Raw genomic sequence first — 16,060 nt, 5'->3', positions numbered from 1 at the left:
ACTGAACTGTAAATAACAGCACTTAACTGTAAATCACAACACTGAACTGTAAAACACAACACTGAACTGTAAAACGCAACACTGAACTGTGAAACACAACACTGAACTGTAAATCACAACACTGAACTGTAAAACACAACACTGAACTGTAAAACACAGCACTGAACTGTAAATCATAGCACTACACTGTAAAACACAACACTGAACTGTAAAACACAACACTGAACTGTAAACACAACACTGAACTGTAAATCACAACACTGAACTGTAAAACATAGCACTGAACTGTATAACACAACACTGAACTGTTTAACACAACACTGCACTGTAAACACAACAGCGAACTGTATAACACAACACTGAACTGTAAAACACAACACTGAACTGTGAAACACAACACTGGACTGTGAAACACAACACTGAACTGTAAAACACAACACTGAACTGTAAAACACAACACTGAACTGTAAAACACAGCACTGAACTGTAAATCATAGCACTGAACTGTAAATCATAACACTGAACTGTAAAACACAGCACTGAACTGTAAAACACAACACTGAACTGTAAAACACAACACGGAACTGTAAAACACAACACTGAACTGTAAAACACAGCACTGAACTGTAAATCATAGCACTGAACTGTAAATCATAACACTGAACTGTAAAACACAGCACTGAACTGTAAAACACAACACTGAACTGTAAAACACAACACTGCACTGTAAACACAACACTGAACTGTAAAACACAACACTGCACTTTAAACACAACACTGAACTGTAAAACACAACACTGAACTGTAAAACACAACACTGAACTGTAAAACACAACACTGAACTGTAAAACACAACACTGAACTGTAAATCACAACACTGAACTGTAAAAGACAACACTGCACTGTAAACACAACACTGAACTGTAAAACACAACACTGAACTGTAAAACACAACACTGAACTGTAAAACACAACACTGAACTGTAAAACACAACACTGAACTGTAAATCACAACACTGAACTGTAAAAGACAACACTGAACTGTAAAACACAACACTGAACTGTGAAACACAACACTGAACTGTAAAACACAACACTGAACTGTATAACACAACACTGAACTGTAAAACACAACACTGAACTGTAAAACACAACACTGAACTGTAAAACACAACACTGAACTGTAAAACACAACACTGAACTGTATAACACAACACTGAACTGTAAAACACAACACTGAACTGTAAAACACAACACTGAACTGTAAAACACAACACTGAACTGTAAAACACAGCACTGAACTGTAAAACACAACACTGAACTGTAAATCACAACACTGAACTGTAAAACACAAGCACTGAACTGTATAACACAACACTGAACTGTTAAACACAACACTGCACTGTAAACACAACAGCTGAACTGTATAACACAACACTGAACTGTAAAACACAACACTGAACTGTAAACACAACACTGACTGTAAACACAACACTGAACTGTAAATCACAACACTGAACTGTAAAACACAACACTGAACTGTAAAACACAACACTGAACTGTAAAACACAGCACTGAACTGTAAATCACAACACTGAACTGTAAATCACAACACTGAACTGTAAAACACAGCACTGAACTGTAAAACACAACACTGAACTGTAAAACACAGCACTGAACTGTAAAACACAACACTGAACTGTAAAACACAACACTGAACTGTAAAACACAACACTGAACTGTAAAACACAACACTGAACTGTAAATCACAACACTGAACTGTAAAACACAACACTGAACTGTAAAACACAACACTGAACTGTGAAACACAACACTGAACTGTAAAACACAACACTGAACTGTATAACACAACACTGAACTGTAAAACACAACACTGAACTGTAAAACACAACACTGAACTGTAAAACACAACACTGAACTGTAAAACACAACACTGAACTGTAAAACACAACACTGAACTGTAAACACAACACTGAACTGTAAAACACAACACTGAACTGTAAAACACAACACTGAACTGTAAAACACAGCACTGAACTGTAAAACACAACACTGAACTGTAAAACACAACACTGAACTGTAAAACATAGCACTGAACTGTATAACACAACACTGAACTGTTTAACACAACACTGCACTGTAAACACAACAGCGAACTGTATAACACAACACTGAACTGTAAAACACAACACTGAACTGTGAAACACAACACTGAACTGTGAAACACAACACTGAACTGTAAAACACAACACTGAACTGTAAAACACAACACGGAACTGTAAAACACAACACTGAACTGTAAAACATAGCACTTAACTGTAAATCATAGCACTGAACTGTAAATCACAACACTGAACTGTAAAACACAGCACTGAACTGTAAAACACAACACTGAACTGTAAAACACAGCACTGAACTGTAAAACACAACACTGAACTGTAAAACACAACACTGAACTGTAAAACACAGCACTGAACTGTAAAACACAACACTGAACTGTAAAACACAACACTGAACTGTATAACACAACACTGAACTGTAAAACACAGCACTGAACTGTTTAACACAACACTGCACTGTAAACACAACAGCGAACTGTATAACACAACACTAAACTGTATAACACAACACTGAACTGTAAAACACAACACTGAACTGTAAAACACAACACTGAACTGTAAAACACAACACGGAACTGTAAAAGACAACACTGAACTGTAAAACACAACACTGAACTGTGAAACACAACACTGAACTGTAAAACACAACACTAAACTGTATAACACAACACTGAACTGTAAAACACAACACTGAACTGTAAAACACAACACTGAACTGTAAAACACAACACTGAACTGTAAAACACAACACTGAACTGTATAACAAAACACTGAACTGTGAAACACAACACTGAACTGTAAAACACAACACTGAACTGTAAAACACAACACTGAACTGTAAAACACAGCACTGAACTGTAAAACACAACACTGAACTGTAAATCACAACACTGAACTGTAAAACATAGCACTGAACTGTATAACACAACACTGAACTGTTTAACACAACACTGCACTGTAAACACAACAGCGAACTGTATAACACAACACTGAACTGTAAAACACAACACTGAACTGTGAAACACAACATTGGACTGTGAAACACAACACTGAACTGTAAAACACAACACTGAACTGTAAAACACAACACGGAACTGTAAAACACAACACTGAACTGTAAAACACAGCACTGAACTGTAAATCATAGCACTGAACTGTAAATCATAACACTGAACTGTAAAACACAGCACTGAACTGTAAAACACAACACTGAACTGTAAAACACAGCACTGAACTGTAAAACACAACACTGAACTGTAAAACACAACACTGAACTGTAAAACACAGCACTGAACTGTAAAACACAACACTGAACTGTAAAACACAACACTGAACTGTATAACACAACACTGAACTGTAAAACACAGCACTGAACTGTAAAACACAACACTGAACAGTAAAACACAGCACTGAACTGTAAAACACAACACTGAACTGTAAAACACAACACTGAACTGTAAACACAACACTGAACTGTAAATCATAGCACTTAACTATAAATCACAACACTGAACTGTAAAACACAACACTGAACTGTAAAACACAACACTGCACTGTAAACACAACACTGAACTGTAAAACACAACACTGCACTTTAAACACAACACTGAACTGTAAAACACAACACTGAACTGTAAAACACAACACTGAACTGTAAAACACAACACTGAACTGTAAAACACAACACTGAACTGTAAATCACAACACTGAACTGTAAAACACAACACTGCACTGTAAACACAACACTGAACTGTAAAACACAACACTGAACTGTAAAACACAACACTGAACTGTAAAACACAACACTGAACTGTAAAACACAACACTGAACTGTAAATCACAACACTGAACTGTAAAAGACAACACTGAACTGTAAAACACAACACTGAACTGTGAAACACAACACTGAACTGTAAAACACAACACTGAACTGTATAACACAACACTGAACTGTAAAACACAACACTGAACTGTAAAACACAACACTGAACTGTAAAACACAACACTGAACTGTAAAACACAACACTGAACTGTATAACACAACACTGAACTGTGAAACACAACACTGAACTGTAAAACACAACACTGAACTGTAAAACACAACACTGAACTGTAAAACACAACACTGAACTGTAAATCACAACACTGAACTGTAAAACACAACACTGAACTGTAAATCACAACACTGAACTGTAAAACACAACACTGAACTGTATAACACAACACTGAACTGTAAATCACAACACTGAACTGTAAAACACAGCACTGAACTGTAAATCACAACACTGAACTGTAAAACACAACACTGAACTGTAAAACACAACACTGAACTGTAAACACAACACTGAACTGTAAATCACAACACTGAACTGTAAAACACAACACTGAACTGTAAAACACAGCACTGAACTGTAAATCATAGCACTACACTGTAAAACACAACACTGAACTGTAAAACACAACACTGAACTGTAAACACAACACTGAACTGTAAATCACAACACTGAACTGTAAAACATAGCACTGAACTGTATAACACAACACTGAACTGTTTAACACAACACTGCACTGTAAACACAACACTGAACTGTTTAACACAACACTGAACTGTTTAACACAACACTGCACTGTAAACACAACAGCGAACTGTATAACACAACACTGAACTGTAAAACACAACACTGAACTGTGAAACACAACACTGGACTGTGAAACACAACACTGAACTGTTTAACACAACACTGCACTGTAAACACAACAGCGAACTGTATAACACAACACTGAACTGTAAAACACAACACTGAACTGTGAAACACAACACTGGACTGTGAAACACAACACTGAACTGTAAAACACAACACTGAACTGTAAAACACAACACTGAACTGTAAAACACAACACTGAACTGTAAAACACAGCACTGAACTGTAAATCACTAGCACTGAACTGTAAATCATAACACTGAACTGTAAAACACAGCACTGAACTGTAAAACACAACACTGAACTGTAAAACACAACACGGAACTGTAAAACACAACACTGAACTGTAAAACACAGCACTGAACTGTAAATCATAGCACTGAACTGTAAATCATAACACTGAACTGTAAAACACAGCACTGAACTGTAAAACACAACACTGAACTGTAAAACACAACACTGCACTGTAAACACAACACTGAACTGTAAAACACAACACTGCACTTTAAACACAACACTGAACTGTAAAACACAACACTGAACTGTAAAACACAACACTGAACTGTAAAACACAACACTGAACTGTAAAACACAACACTGAACTGTAAATCACAACACTGAACTGTAAAAGACAACACTGCACTGTAAACACAACACTGAGCTGTAAAACACAACACTGAACTGTAAAACACAACACTGAACTGTAAAACACAACACTGAACTGTAAAACACAACACTGAACTGTAAATCACAACACTGAACTGTAAAAGACAACACTGAACTGTAAAACACAACACTGAACTGTGAAACACAACACTGAACTGTAAAACACAACACTAAACTGTATAACACAACACTGAACTGTAAAACACAACACTGAACTGTAAAACACAACACTGAACTGTAAAACACAACACGGAACTGTAAAACACAACACTGAACTGTATAACACAACACTGAACTGTGAAACACAACACTGAACTGTAAAACACAACACTGAACTGTAAAACACAACACTGAACTGTAAAACACAGCACTGAACTGTAAAACACAACACTGAACTGTAAATCACAACACTGAACTGTAAAACATAGCACTGAACTGTATAACACAACACTGAACTGTTTAACACAACACTGCACTGTAAACACAACAGCGAACTGTATAACACAACACTGAACTGTAAAACACAACACTGAACTGTGAAACACAACACTGGACTGTGAAACACAACACTGAACTGTAAAACACAACACTGAACTGTAAAACACAACACGGAACTGTAAAACACAACACTGAACTGTAAAACACAGCACTGAACTGTAAATCATAGCACTGAACTGTAAATCATAACACTGAACTGTAAAACACAGCACTGAACTGTAAAACACAACACTGAACTGTAAAACACAGCACTGAACTGTAAAACACAACACTGAACTGTAAAACACAACACTGAACTGTAAAACACAGCACTGAACTGTAAAACACAACACTGAACTGTAAAACACAACACTGAACTGTATAACACAGCACTGAACTGTAAAACACAACACTGAACAGTAAAACACAGCACTGAACTGTAAAACACAACACTGAACTGTAAAACACAACACTGAACTGTAAAACATAACACTGAACTGTAAATCATAACACTTAACTGTAAATCACAACACTGAACTGTAAAACACAACACTGAACTGTAAAACACAACACTGCACTGTAAACACAACACTGAACTGTAAAACACAACACTGCACTTTAAACACAACACTGAACTGTAAAACACAACACTGAACTGTAAAACACAACACTGAACTGTAAAACACAACACTGAACTGTAAAACACAACACTGAACTGTAAATCACAACACTGAACTGTAAAAGACAACACTGCACTGTAAACACAACACTGAACTGTAAAACACAACACTGAACTGTAAAACACAACACTGAACTGTAAAACACAACACTGAACTGTAAAACACAACACTGAACTGTAAATCACAACACTGAACTGTAAAAGACAACACTGAACTGTAAAACACAACACTGAACTGTGAAACACAACACTGAACTGTAAAACACAACACTGAACTGTATAACACAACACTGAACTGTAAAACACAACACTGAACTGTAAAACACAACACTGAACTGTAAAACACAACACGGAACTGTAAAACACAACACTGAACTGTATAACACAACACTGAACTGTGAAACACAACACTGAACTGTAAAACACAACACTGAACTGTAAAACACAACACTGAACTGTATAACACAACACTGAACTGTGAAACACAACACTGAACTGTAAAACACAACACTGAACTGTAAAACACAACACTGAACTGTAAAACACAGCACTGAACTGTAAAACACAACACTGAACTGTAAATCACAACACTGAACTGTGAAACACAACACTGAACTGTAAAACACAACACTGAACTGTAAAACACAACACTGAACTGTAAAACACAACACTGAACTGTGAAACACAACACTGAACTGTAAAACACAACACTGAACTGTATAACACAACACTGAACTGTAAAACACAACACAGAACTGTAAAACACAACACTGAACTGTATAACACAACACTGAACTGTAAAACACAACACTGAACTGTAAATCACAACACTGAACTGTAAAACACAACACTGAACTGTACAACACAGTTACTGACTACTAACATTTCTCTAGGTAACTACCAGTAAAGATGTCTGACCAGAGCACTGAACTGTACATAGCAGCTTGGCAGGGTAACAAAGAGGTTGTAAAAGAGCTGTTAACACACCGTGATATTAATGTTAACAGGGAGGGTGAGTTAGGTACACCACTGTACATAGCAGCTAAGGAGGGTAACATAGAGGTTGTAAAAGAGCTGTTAACACACCGTGATATTAATGTTAACAGGGAGGGTGAGTCAGGTACACCACTGTACATAGCAGCCTTAAAGGGTCACACAGACGTTGTAAAAGAGCTGTTAACACACATTAATATTAATGTTAACTGGGAGGGTGTGTCAGGTACACCACTGTACAGAGCAGCTGATTATGGTAAAACAGAGGTTGTAAAAGAGCTGTTAACACACCGTGATATTGATGTTAATAAGGGGAGTAAGTGGGGTACACCACTGTACATAGCAGCTTATTATGGTAAAACAGAGGTTGTAAAAGAGCTGTTAACACACCGTGATATTACTGTTAATAAGGGGGATAAGTCAAGTACACCACTGTACGTAGCAGCTTATCAGGGTCACACAGATGTTGTAAAACAGCTGTTAACACACCGTGATATTGCTGTTAACAAGGTGGGTATGTTAGGCACACCACTGTACAGAGCAGCTGAGAAGGGTCGCACAGAGGTTGTAAAAGAGCTGTTAACACACCCTGATATTGATGTTAATAAGGGGGATGAGTCAAGTACACCACTGTACGTAGCAGCTAAGCAGGGTAACATAGAGGTTGTAAAAGAGCTGTTAACACACCGTGATATTGATGTTAATAAGGGGGTTGAGTTAGGTACACCACTGTACGTAGCAGCTGAGAAGGGTCACACAGACGTTGTAAAAGAGCTGTTAAAACAAAGTGATATTGATGTGAACAAGGGGAGTAAGGTTGATACACCACTGTGTGCAGCACTAGCTAGAGAGGGTAACATAGATGTTGTAAAAGAGCTACTAGCACACATTAATATCGATGTTAAGAAGGAGGGTAAGGAGGGTAACACTCCCCTCCTGATAGCTGCTAGGATGGGTTATTTGGACATTGTGGAACAAATGTGCCAAGTTAATGGCGTGGATAAGAACCACGTTAATAATTTAGGTTATACCCCCTTTCTTGCTGCTGCTGAGCAAGGTCATGCTTATATAGTTAAATACCTTCACCAATTAGGCTGTGTCAATATGGAGCAAGTGGATAACAACCAGGCAATATATGTGTTCTGTAAAAGTTCCGTCTTCAAAACACTTGTTGACATCTTCGTAGATCCAGACGTTCATGACACCCAGTTATCAAGTTTATTGAATGTATTGTACGTAAGTTTGCAGGCTAACATCAAATGTGACTGTGGTGAGGTCAAGTCTCCAGACAGTCCAAAGAAATCCAAAGAAGCAAAGAAGTCTAAAGAAGCGATCGAAAAAGACGCTTTTAAAAAGTTTCTTCGAGAAACATTGGGAGAGGCTGTTTTCGAAAGATTTTCCGCCCAAATAAATAGAATTTCAGATGAAGGATATGAAGGAGACATTGACGCAAAACTTGTAGCAAAAAGTATCGCTAAAACCTATTTGACGGAGAACGAACAAGAATCGATCAATGTTAAAGAGGATCAAGGATGCTGCGCTCCCATAGAAAATGTTAAAGAGGACATTGAAAAGTGTCTTTTTTCTGCATGCATTAGGAGGTTTTCGCACAAGTGTAGTGTTCGGGGAAGCTTTGACTATTTTACTTGCTTATTTGCAATATTAATTCATATTTCCGACATTGCTTCTGATGCTTATGTAGGCTTCAAAACGCTAAAAGGTTTTTCTTCAAGATTAGGGATACTAATGCTAGTCATTGTTTTTGTGACTTTGTTCCACGAGAATATCCGCTCTTCAATTTCAACATTTGCTACTGGAATAGAGCAACTCCGGACAAATCTTGGAAAAGTCACATTTACACCAGAAGATTGGAAAGGTTCTGAACTAAACTATGGGCATGAATTGTGGGTGCCATTTAAATATCTAGGACGATTCTTTTGGCCGTTCAAAGTAAAAGGACATTCATCAATATCAACATCTGTTAGAGCCGTATTTTTCAACGTACTCTCGATATTTTGGCTCCGTCCAGTTGTTGATCGTCTGCAATTTCTCACGCACTCACCTTCTAAATTACGAGTCATCTATAGACAGCAGGCCAAAGACAAATCTCTTGCCCAATACTATATGATGATGGAACAGATTCCTGAGCTCCTTATCCAGTTTTACATTTTTCAAATCTACTTCAACATTTTGAGGGAAGATGGGGATTTTAGAAGTTCTGGATGTACGGACTATCATAGTTTCGATTACGATTCTGGGGATTTTGAGTGTGTCGAAAACCTACTGAGATTAAAGATATGCGCGTCATGGGTGGAAGTATATTCAATGATAGTGCCGTTTGTGAAGATTCCCAACAGCGTGATCGGTTTGGAAGTGATACTTCGGAAGCTCCATCCAGCAACACCAAAGATGTCTACTGTTGCTCTCGTGCTATTGTATATAGCTTATGTTCTGATGATTCCTTCTAGACTCTTCCTAATTGCAGCAGTTATGCACTCAGTCCCCAATCACTTCTATGTTGCTGGATATCTTGGATTATCAACTTTAGTTTGGTTTGTTGTTAATAAGATCACGATAAGTATAGCCAGCAAGAAAATACCAACTTCAAAGGATAAAGAAGAAGAACTTACGATACTACGACGTATTGGTGATATGTGGTCTCTCCTGCTATTCAGTTTTAGAGATGTTATTGTCATTTCGCTACGTCGACCGAATGCATATCTTATTTCCCCCTCAGAAGTAGGCTACACAACTTTAAGGACCTGGAAAGAGATGATGGTCATAACAACCTACATGTTTGTCGAGGGAGTTATAGGCGCGGTTTATGTTGAGAATAACTACCCCTGCGGTAGGAATACTGATATCTTCAAATACCAGGGATGGCTCTACCTAACACTACTTATCATTTCAACTACCCTCATAACTTTGCTTTCTTATATTTTCCAGGTCAATAAAACGAACTTTAAAAACTTCCGAATGAAGTCAGCCTTTATCTGTGGATATGGGTTAATAATGTGGTACATGGCAGGTTCTTTAATCTCCAGGACAAGATTTAGCCTGATGGAGCCGAAATGGGTGATCATCGTATTAGTGATCCTGATGATTATCTTTCTTGCAGCAGCTATATTGTTAAGACAGTTTAGCGAAGCAAAGCTTCCGAAAAATGGGCAGTATGAAGAACAAGCTTCCGCCTGCTGTCCAATCTCTTATTTCAAAAAGTCTTGCTCTAAATCTATCTGTTGCAGATGTAAGACTACTTCAGATGAACTTTCTTTGTCAACCCTGCCACTATCAACTCAGACTCATCGTTATGAAACTGAAACGGAACGTAGCACACTTCTAGCAAACATACAGGAAGAGGAAATCAGTGATATTGAAGCTCAGAATGTAGAAGCTGACATTACACCAGCAGAAGACGAACACGGGGTATTCCAAGACTCGCATGTATAGTTTAAAAGCTTTATTGTGTATTTTATTATTATGTTTTATTTATTATTTGTAAGTATTAAATGATGCCTATCGTATCATTCAAAAGTTTCAAGAACCCACCTTGAAGAAGACACAACAGATCTAATCTAAGGATGAAAACCGGTGTTCACAACTTTAATCAGAAGTGCTTTCTCTATAAAGGAAACAATTTCATACTTTTCACGGATACAATGATGATATTTTTATCCTTTAACCTTAATCTTATTATCATTAATTCTCTTTTACTTTCTTTATCCTTCTCAACTTAACACTATCCAACCCGACTCTTTAAAGACAAAAACCTCCGCAAGCAACTCAAGAATCGCTACATTTGAGTTCTCAAATAACAGGTAATTTTAATTTTCGTTCATTACCACTTGCTTTTAATGATCCTAAGATTTGTTACAAATTGCACTTTAGGTTACCTTACAAGACATATTTATGTGGATCATAATTCTGGGGATCGGAATTATGGGGGAACGAAAATATGGGGATTTTTTTCAGAAATCCCCAAATTTCGTACCCCAAATTAAATTGTCGCATTTTCACGCTAAATTATTTCAGAGAAATCAATTTTTAAAAATCGTGAAAAACTAAATTAATTAAAAATCATTCTCTTCGTTTAAATCGTCTTCATCGTCGTCTCTTTCACCTTGAGTCTGCTCACCGGTGTAGTCCCAGGTGTATGCCTCCCTCAACAGGAGTTTGAGCTTGTCAATTAAGTCTCCCTAATCTTGAATGTGAGACTAAGTTTGACTTCTAACCCTCCAGAGGGTATCAGCGATCGGCGTGGTTTTGAATCCTCGACAGTTCCAGATATCTCACCACCATGGTTGATAAAATAGTGACATATCTTGCTGATTTCCAATGGCACGTGTCCAACAGTTATCAGTCTTGCCAATAGCACTCCACGCCCTTCCTTTATCCTTTTTACAAAGCAAGCATACCTATCATGCTGGAGAGAATCTGGGTCTGTTTCACGGACTACAGTTACCATCTCACCGTTATAGATGTCCGGCCAAGTCGTCACTCAGTATTTTCTATTCAGTTTTCTGTTCAGTTTTCTGTTCAGTTTTCAGATATTTTCTATTCAATTATTATACTAAGTAACTTTCTATTTACCTGAGAAATGCGTATCCTTGTCTTACAAAACACGTAAAACAACTTATTTGACAAATTCACCTCAAATTAGCCCTATTTAAGCCAATTACATAAAAATTAATGTGTGGGATTTTGAAATGGCGGCCACAATTTTGGTAGTACGAAAATATGGGGATTTTTTCCAAAAATCCCCAAATTTCGTACCATATAAATATGTCTCGTAAGGTACTTACTTTGTGTCGTTCATCAAAATGATACGAGTTCATGTTGATGTAGGTTTTTTAAGTATTCTATAATTCCGGTATTTACTAAATAGTAAAAGGGACAAGCCCGTAGAAAGTCAGGTAATACCCTTGTTTTATCTAATTTGTTTCTCACTAGTCGAGGATCAGTGAAAAGCAGTGATCAGGAGCAGTTTACTTGTGGTTTAGTTGGTCGCTATGGTAACCCTAGACACTCACGTTTAATTGATCCTGTTGAGACACCTGCACTAATTTGGTAAATTGAGATTAAAGTGGGTGGATCACGTATATATGAACTGTTTTAAATAATTTTAAAATAAGTTTCCAGTACAAGTTATCTAGAAACGTTTTGTTATCCCTTGTAAATTGGAAACATGTCTTTCATAAAGATTTCTATTATTACCATGATTATAAAGACATTTCCTATTGCATAAATATAGCTTAATTATGTATATAATTCTATTCAATTACATCTCAGGAGATAGTAATGTGACTGAAAGGCGACTGAAAGACACGTGATGCCCATATAAGGACACTTATCTTCCAAGTCACACCCACATTATCTCCTGTACTCCTTCACTGATACTGCAGGTTGAAATTATGGTTATGTTGAATTACATCTACGTATTGCTATCAATGATATTATATTCAGTGAAAAATCAATTTGGTAGTCAGGATTCAATATATCCCTTGTATGGGCATCACGTGCCATTAGTATACCATAAGATCTCTATATAGGTAACCATGGTTACCAAGGTTACTGTTGTTGTTCCAATACGAGCACCACTACCATGTTGCACTTTTAAATTAATGTTTGATAAAGCCTAAGGTGTTTGTAATAGGAGATGGTCGATAATTTACCCGTATAATATATTATACCCTTACTGTTTCAGAGAAGAAAGCGGTGTTTATATCCCTTATATGGGCATCAAGTGTTTGTGAGTCAAGAACTTCTTTTTGTGTTAGAGCTAACTTCACTTCCTCATTAAACAAAAGGTGAGTTTCAATTTTAGCGGATTATACTTGATACAACCGCACAGAAAAACTAATTCTACATAATCATCTTTCTAATTATTTAAACTGTAATCAATGTCATCATCATCATTAATCAATTAAATGCAATCAATGAATGTTATAAGTTAAATCCTTTTCAATTTCATTTTTAGCCTTTCTGGTGAAAACTTTACATCGTGGAAAAATAATAATTTTCTGTCTGAAAAGTCTAGATTAGTTCTGTAGTTTTAGAACAAAAAACCTGTTAAACTTTATTTTCCTCAGGTTATGAGCGCTGCCAACTTTAACATCCTTCCAAAGAATGCACTGCCACCCTTTCCACTCCTCTTCATCATATCTTCCGTTCCTTCCTAAGAAGATTGACCTCTGTGAAAAAGACAGTTGTTCCTGGTTCCATCATCTTAAGTAAAATATATCTGCATTCGCTGATTGTGCGATATATTCCGTCTGGTTACATGATATTAAAAATGTGGGGTAAATCAATATTTATGTCTAAGAATTGAGTTGTCAGAACAATGAACATTTAGCTATAGGTTTTTATTGTAAGTCTAGCTGTGAGTTAATAAATTTTACTAAGTTTTTAAATCCAGCTGCACTGCTATAGTCAATAGTCACCGTCCAGTAAAAATGTAAACTTTTTATTAATATCATTCAGATATGATATTGTTCCGTATATCTACGGTTTCAGCTGTTTCAGCTAGGTTATGTAACCTCAATTAACTTTCGTCAAATTACCTAATTAAATTATTATTGCCTAACTATCCTATAGGGTGTTATTGAATTCTTCCAATACTATTTTGCCTTAAAATAACACTTTTAGTCTATGTTAGAAATTTTCTAACTGATATGTTTGTAAAAGTGTTAAACTGTTTTATATTTGACCGATCATAATCAGACTATATCAGGGTATTTTTAAACAGTTGTTTATTATTAATTTTATTTGTAAAGCTACTTTAATTTTGCGGTTTTGATAATGTGGTTAGTCCACAGGGTTGTTATAAATTTAACAACTTCAACGTTGTTTTTATGGCTTGGTATAATAACCTTCAGAACTAATATACATAATAGTTTTCTTTGTAATATAAACTTAAATTACTAGAGCGAGGATAATAACGAAAATTAAGTATTTTCCGAGAATTTTCAAAATAATATGTACTTTAATTGCTTTGAGCCATCAGAATATTTTAAGACTAAGCGGTATACAAATATTATGAATAAAAATATAATATGAATACAAATCACTTGGAATACTTTTCCATTATAGAGAATAATAACCCCAAAACGCTAATGTCTTGTTTCTCTTTGAAGCCATAACACTAAGGGGCCGTTCACATACCACTTGGAATACTTTTCCATTAGAGAATAATAACCCCAAAACGCTAATGTCTTGTTTCTCTTTGAAACCTTGACACACGCTGCAACCCCTTTTGATCGCGCGCGGCCGGCCGGCGTGCACGCTTCGCGTGCACGAGAGGTATACAACGTGTAGCAATTGAAACCATAACACTAAGGGGCCGTTCACATATTACGTAATCACTTTTTGGCCAATTCTTAACCCCCTCTCCCCTCCGCAATCATTTTTAAACATATTCATTGTGTCAAAATTACACTAGCGTAATCATTTGGAACCCCCCCTCCCCCTCGGCTGATTACGTATTATGTGAAGTGTGAACGACCCCTAACTCCATAAATTCTCTTTGAAACTATAAAAGTATTACTATTACTATTAGTATTCACTATTACGTTACCAATTACTTGTTGATTTTATATTATCTTTTTAGAGTTCGATCCAAACAGAATTGAGTCTATCTGGCGAAAAGCAATAGTTGACTGTAACAAACCCACGATCAGGAGGCAGATAATAACTCTTTGACCTCTCTCTTTCTCTCTTTGGCCTGTCAGGAAGTGAACTTATTAGTATCAGGAATGATCTGTAGCTCTAAAATTGAATCGTGTCAAAATCGCCAGTTTCAGGGTCTGAGGGTGAAGCTGACCTTTCAGAAAAATTTATTCGATCTTCATTAGACTCGATTGGATTCACTTTCAAGCTTGGATCATTATTGTTGTGTTGTAATGGAAGTGGTGTATCTGCGAGGGAGTGTCTTCTTTGATTAAATTTTGGAGAGGGGGAGTCTCCTTAGGCGAGGGTTCAGAAGCAGAGATTACCCTTTGATTCCAGATTCACCACTAGAGGATTTCGGTTTTTTCTGTTTGCTGCTCCTGAGATCATCACATATTGATTTTTATAGGGAAGTTTCAAGCTTGGACTTGGAGAGGAGTTTGACCCTTGGGGCCAATTAATTTGCTGTTAATTCTAACTTCTCTGCTATGTAATCGGCCTGACCATGTGTGGACTGTGGATGTCTGCTCATGATGAATCTATTAGTAACACGCTTCTTATCTGGTTGGAAATCAAGTTGATGACCATCCTGAACTCTGCTTTTACAAAACAAACCAAATTTATTGACAACAAGCCTGAATAGAAAAAAAACATTTGACGGAGTATTTTCTGGACCAGAAAACGTAAAATCGGTTATCAGAAAACCTCATGAAACACAAGTTGGTCGATCAAAACTC

At 36.6% G+C, this 16,060-nt stretch overlaps 1 protein-coding gene across 2 annotated transcripts in view; it reads left to right on the top strand.

Moving 5' to 3' along the window:
- Nucleotides 1–14,543, top strand: part of LOC134825511 (uncharacterized) — a 33,611-nt gene extending 19,068 nt beyond the window's left edge. The window contains exons 4-8 of one of the 2 annotated variants that reach the window (XR_010161555.1): nucleotides 7,559–11,476; nucleotides 12,609–12,725; nucleotides 12,948–13,060; nucleotides 13,363–13,465; nucleotides 13,748–14,543. Coding sequence is in view for 1 of the 2 variants with exons in the window: in XM_063837736.1 (XP_063693806.1) it covers nucleotides 7,575–11,108 (3,534 nt within the window). In the remaining variant the exon portion in view is untranslated. Of the gene's footprint in view, nucleotides 1–7,558; nucleotides 11,477–12,608; nucleotides 12,726–12,947; nucleotides 13,061–13,362; nucleotides 13,466–13,747 lie in introns of those variants that run through there. The other variant, XM_063837736.1, reaches the window with a different exon arrangement.
- Nucleotides 14,544–16,060: the final 1,517 nt, after the last annotated feature.

Source organism: Bolinopsis microptera, chromosome 13, assembly GCF_026151205.1.
Source record: "Bolinopsis microptera isolate Bmic1 chromosome 13, MBARI_Bmic_1.0, whole genome shotgun sequence".
NCBI classification, from domain to species: domain Eukaryota; kingdom Metazoa; phylum Ctenophora; class Tentaculata; order Lobata; family Bolinopsidae; genus Bolinopsis; species Bolinopsis microptera.
The sequence above is the reverse complement of the archived record's forward strand: the minus strand, read 5'-3'. Positions and strand labels throughout refer to the sequence as shown.